General features: G+C 42.1%; 1 protein-coding gene across 5 annotated transcripts in view; it reads left to right on the top strand.

Moving 5' to 3' along the window:
• The window catches only part of MAST2 (microtubule associated serine/threonine kinase 2), a 259,350-nt gene that overhangs the window by 19,534 nt on the left and 233,790 nt on the right, over window positions 1-6,026 (top strand). For all 5 annotated transcript variants that reach the window (XM_017881764.1, XM_017881763.1, XM_017881762.1 and 2 more), the window contains exon 2: window positions 4,050-4,197. In XM_017881764.1, coding sequence (XP_017737253.1) covers window positions 4,050-4,197 — 148 coding nt within the window. The remainder of the gene's footprint in view (window positions 1-4,049; window positions 4,198-6,026) is intronic.

Genomic DNA, 6,026 nt, shown 5'->3' with positions numbered 1-6,026 from the left:
ATCCATATAGTTACCTTTGCTGGGGATCTTTTATTTTATTTTATTTTTTGAGACGGAGTCTCGCTGTGTCGCCCAGGCTGGAGTGTAGTGGCCGGATCTCAGCTCACTGCAAGCTCCGCCTCCCAGGTTCACGCCATTCTCCTGGCTCAGCCTCCCGAGTAGCTGGGACTACAGGCGCCCGCCACCTTGCCCGGCTAGTTTTTTGTATTTTTTAGTAGAGACGGGGTTTCACCGTGTTCGCCAGGATGGTCTCGATCTCCTGACCTCGGAATCCACCCGTCGCGGCCTCCCAAAGTGCTGGGATTACAGGCTTGAGCCACCGCGCCCGGCCCTTGCTGGGGATCTTTATATTTTTTTTTTTGGATCTTCATTTTTTCAGATGGCTTTAAGTTTTTGTTTCGTGTTCTTTCATTTCAACTTGAAGATGCCTTTTAGGATTTGATGTAGAACAGATGTAGTGGTGATGGACTCTGCTTTTTTTTTTTCTTAAATCTGAAAATGTCTCGATTTCTCTCTCTCTCTCTCTTTTTTTTTTTTTTTGAACCAAAGTCTTCTCTGTTGCCCAGGCTGGCGTGTTGCCCAGGCTGGAGTGTAGTGGTGCGATCTTGGCTCACTGCAGCGCTGACCTCCTGGGCTCAAGCAATTTTCTTGCCTCATCCTCCTGAATAGCTGGGACTACAGGCATATGTTACCATGCCTGGCTAACTTTTTTGTGTTTTGCAGAGAAAGGGTTTCGCTGTGTTCCCCAGGCTGGTCTCAAACTCCTGGGCTCAAGCGATCTGCCTGCCTTGGCCTCTCAAAGTGTTAGGATTACAGGTGTGAGCCACTGCACCCAGCCTTGATTTTTTCCTCATTTTTGAAGGACAGTTATGCTCAAGATAGAATTCTATATGTCATCCTACCCACTTCTGGACTCCACAGTTCTGATGAGATATGAGCTCTTTGTCTGACTGAGGATCCCCTGTATTTGACAGGTTGCTTTTCTCTTGGTGCTTTGAATATTCTTTCTTTGCCATTGGCTTTGACAGTTTGGTTATCATGTGTCTCCATATGAACCTTTTTGAATTTAATCTGCTTAGAAGTCACGGAACTTTTTGGATGTATGGATTTGTATCTGTTATCACATTTGGGAAGTTTTGGTATGTTATTTCTTCTTCTTCTTTTTTTTTTGATACAGAGTCTCGCTGTGTTAGCTAGGTTGGAGTGCAGTGGCAGGATCTTGGCTTGCTGCAACCTCTGCCTCTTGGGTTCAAGTGATGCTTGTGCCTCAGCCTCCTGAGTAGCTGGAACTACAGGCATGCACCACCATGCCAGCTGATTTTTGTATTTTTATTAGAGATGAGGTTTCACCGTGTTGGCCAGGCTGGTCTCAAACTCCTAACCTCATGATCTGCCCGCCTTGGCCTCCCAAAGTGTTGGGATTACAGGCTTGAGCCACGGTGCCCGGCCTCTTCACATGTTCTTACTGCCCTCTTCTCTTCTGGAATTACCATATTCATATATTGTTTCACTGTTTTTTTGTTTGTTTGTTTGTTTTTTTGGCAACAGAATCTTGAGTGCAGTGGCGTGATCTCAGCTCATTGCAACCTCCGCCTCCCAGGTTCATGCGATTCTTGTGCCTCAGCCTCCTGAGTAGCTGGGATTACAGGCACGTGCCATCATGCCCAGCTAATTTTTGTATTTTTAGTAGAGATGGGGTTTTGCCATGTTGGCCAGGCTGGTCTTGAACTCTTGACCTCAAGTGATCTGCTCACCTCAGCCTCCCAGAGTTCTGAGATTACAGGCATGAGCCACCGTGCCTATTTTCAGTGTTTTAATGTTGATGCTGCTTAGTGGGTATGTTCAATTTGTGAAAATTCATTGAGTTCTCTGCTTAGGTATGTATACTTTTCTAAAATGAGTAATATAGTTCAGTAAAAGTTAAAAATCCTAGCTGAAAAGTTCAAATTGCATATTTAATTTATATTTCCTTTCCTTTGCTAGGTTTCGACTCAAAGAGACTTGCAATAAGAAGGGTTGTGATCCTCTCTTTCTTTTCTCCTCTCCTCTGTTTTCTGGTTTCTTCCCTTTGGTGTCTTGTGGGAGGGAATAGGGAGATTGAAAAGTATATGTATTACTCTTAATCGGTACTGATCTAATTCTTTCTTGATTGTTCTTTTTCTGGCCAAGATGGATTATTCATCCATATAGTGTAGCAGGCATCCAAATGCTGGTTCTCCCATGCAGCTGGTTCTAAGTTTTTTTGAGATAGGATCTTTTCCTCTCCACATTGCCTTCATAGAGGATATCCACTTTAGCTTGATGTCTTCCAAGGCCTCCTCAGTTCTCTCTACCTAGAGCTTCTTGCTATGCTTGTCACCTTTGTGAGTGGCCAACCCTCTTTAATGGGTTACCAGCATTAGTCCAAGCTCTGCTTGCTTCCCTGGTTTCTCCTTGATCCATAGGTACTGTTTCTTTCTTGACATGCCAAATAGTGCAAATACAAGCTGTTCCCTTGCTGCCTTCTGTTTTTGCATTAAGTTCTATTTCCCGTTCCCCCTGTCTCACTGCTCACTCCTACTACAGTTAGGTGCCTGGACACATCGGTTGTTTGATTCAGTGCCTCAATATCCTCCTTTATCCTTTTATTCACTTACCACCATGTTTTGAAATTGTCTTTTTCTTCTTTTCAGGTATTTTTCTTCACCAACTTCACTCTTCTTTTATGTTTGGGCATTTGTAAGTCATGTTTTGACTGGTCACCACCAACCAGTATTAGTACTTTCCAATTTTTTTCAACTCACTAATCACAGTATATAACTGTATAGAATTTGTTTTCTTTCTGTTTTTTTTTTTTTAAATCTTAGAGAACTGGAAATTTCCTCCTTTTTTGCCCCTTGTGGCTTTTAGTATTGCTGTGGTGCCAGTTACTTGAAGCTTGTTTTTCAAATGGCAGGTGACATGGGGTCAGTTATTCTCTTTTTTTTTTGAGACGGAGTCTTGTTCTGTTGTCCAGGTTAGAGTGCAGTGATGCGATCTTGGCTCACTGCAGCCTCCGCCTCCTGGGTTCAAGCAATTCTCTGTCTCAGCCTCCCGAGTAAGCTGGGGTTACAGGCGCCCGCCACCACGCCGGACTAATTTTTGTATTTTTAGTAGAGATTGGGGTTTCATCATCTTGGCCAGTCTGGTCTTGAACTCCTGACCTCGTGATCCACCCGCCTCAGCCTCCCAAAGTGCTGGGATTACAGGCGTGAACTACTGCACCCGGGCCAGTTATTCTCTTATGGTTCTTGTCTCTGTACTGTCTAGATCAGTTTGATGTGTTACTTATCTGTATTTGTTATAGCTTCCTTCGTTGACATATAATAGATATACCTCATTGGGCTTATTTTTTTCAAAAGTTTCTTATTTATTATAATACTCCTGATTGGATGTTGGCTTAAAAATGTCTACATGTTGATGATATTGTTGGATACTGCCTACTGAATGAGGAGAAAGAGGCGTTGGAGTGGAATGGGAAGGTTCTGTCAATGTTTCGTATTACCTGTAGTTTTCATAGTATTTTATACTTTTCTTTGAAAACCTGTATTTTGCTCCTCTTATAGGCATATAAAGAAAGCTCTAAGATTAATTTTAGCATTGATTGAATGTTAGAGATATTTCTAACTTTGTATATTAGGTAAAGTCTACCATTTAATGATTTTTTTAAAACTAAAATATGCTTTTCTTTATTGGATATAGGAAGGGTATGAATAAAAGGAGAAACATAAATAAAGTTAACTAAGAAGTGTACTCATTATGAATAATATATCTGGTCAAAATGTCTGTCATCCCATGACCTTTCTCACCTATTTTTCCTTTGGCATTTTGTAATCAATATCCTGTGTCCTTTACAGCATACCCAGCTTTTAAAAAACTAAGAAATATGTTTCTGGTTTTAGCTATTGAGGGGGAAGTATAATATGTTGGCAGTTTTAAATTGTAGTGAATGTTGTAGAGATGTTTAATATAAAGTTTTTATACTTCAGAGCAGATATTAAAGACTCATGTTTTACTCTTTCTCTTTGAAGGATGTGGTAACTGGACTTAGTCCCCTGCTCTTCAGGAAACTCAGTAATCCTGACATATTTTCATCCACTGGAAAAGTTAAACTTCAGCGACAACTGAGTCAGGATGATTGTAAGTTATGGAGAGGAAACCTGGCCAGCTCTCTGTCGGGTAAATATCTGATTTTGTTTTTTTAAGAAATGTGAGACTGTGTGGTCAATATTTAAGGGTATGTTAATTGACGTGGCATCTTGACAGTTTCTTCTCTGGTAGTAGTCCTGTATAGAACACTTATGGTAAGGCTGTCTTCCTCTCCTTACTTCTTCCTCATGGAATCTCTGATTGCTAACCTGCAGGACCTGATAGGTATTTCTTGGTTGATCACCACTACTGGTCACTCTCTCTTATTCTGATTTTTGCTCTCTGCCCATTTCTGTAGACTTTACATTCTTTGCTGCTCTAGATTTTCTTTTTTTCTTCATTCTCAAAACCTAAAACTCATAGTGGCCTCTCTACCTCCTTCAAAGAAAAGACACCTAAAAAATTCAGGGGGAAAAATTATACGAAGAAGTCGCAGTACAAAAGGAAGCAATTACATTGTGCATTGTGGCATAATTCTTTTCTTTTCTTTTTTTTTTGAGATGGAGTCTCGCTCTGTAGCCCAGGCTGGAGTGCAGTGGTGCGATCTTGGCTCACTGCAAGCTCCGCCTCCCAAGTTCATGCTATTCTCCTGCCTCAGCCTCCCGAGTAGCTGGGACTACAGGCGTCTGCCACCACACCCTGCTAATTTTGTGTATTTTTAGTGGAGACGGAGTTTCACTGTGTTAGCCAGGGTGGTCTCAATCTCCTGACCTTGTGATCCGCCCGCCTCAGTCTCCCATAGTGCTGGGATTACAGGCGTGAACCACTGCACCCGGCCTCTTATATTTAAATTTTTATTTTTGCTGATCATATATTTAGTTACATAGAGCCATTTCTTGTTTGGTTTTTCATGGCGTTCTCCTCTTTTTTTTTTTTTTTAAAGGATGTGATTATCTTCTCTTTTTTTTTGAGACAGAGTCTCACTTTGTTGCCCAGGCTGGCGTTTAGTGGCATGATCTCTGCTCACTGCAACCTCCACCTTCCAGGTTCAAGCGATTCTCCTGCTTCAGCGTCCTGAGTAGCTGGGATCACAGGCGTGCACCACCATGCCTGGCTAATTTTTTTATTTTTAGTAGAGACAGGGTTTCACCGTGTTGGCCAGGCTGCTCTTGAACTCCTGTCTTCAGGTGATCTGCCTGCCTTGACCTCCCAAAGTGCTGGGATTACAGGTGGGAGGTGAGCCACCACGCCTGGCTGGGATGTGATTATCTTCTGATTGCCATGACTCAATTAGATTTTTGATTTAAAAATGTGACTGGGTGTGGTGGCTCACGCCTGTAATCGCAGCACTTTGGGAGATCAAGGCAAGCAGATCACCTGAGGTCAGGAGTTCAAGACCAGCCTGGCCAACATGGCAAAACCCTGTCTCTACTAAAAATACAAAGATTAGCTGGGCATAGTGGTATATGCCTGTGGTCCCAGCCACTCTGGAGGCTGAGGCACAAGAATTGCTAGAACGCAGGAGGTGGAGACTGAGTGAGCATCATTACACTCCAGCCTGGGTGACAGAGTGAAACACTGTCTCCAAAACAAAGCAAAACAAAAAAAAGTAAAAAATTTTCTTCCCTGGATCAACTCTTTCTTTTGAGCACCTAACAACCAGAATATTCAGTGTTTTGTTCTGAAATGCTAAATCCCTTTTATCCTGTGAGGTAACTGCGTGGCTACTGGGTACATTCTTGAAATGTGGTTGTGTTTGACTGTTCTTTCTGTGGAATTTTCCATTTATCTGATTTCAGCCTATGTCTTACTTTATGACTTTTGGGGTGTTTTTCATTTCTGAGTGCTCAGTCTAAGAGTTTGCAGGGCAGATGATACCTCACTTTTTTTTTTTTTTTTTTTTTTTTTTTGAGGTGGAG

This window comes from Rhinopithecus bieti, unplaced genomic scaffold, assembly GCF_001698545.2.
Source record: "Rhinopithecus bieti isolate Rb0 unplaced genomic scaffold, ASM169854v2 scaffold_12155, whole genome shotgun sequence".
Classification (NCBI taxonomy): domain Eukaryota; kingdom Metazoa; phylum Chordata; class Mammalia; order Primates; family Cercopithecidae; genus Rhinopithecus; species Rhinopithecus bieti.
Note: the sequence above shows the minus strand (reverse complement) of the source record. Positions and strands in the feature narration are given on the sequence as shown.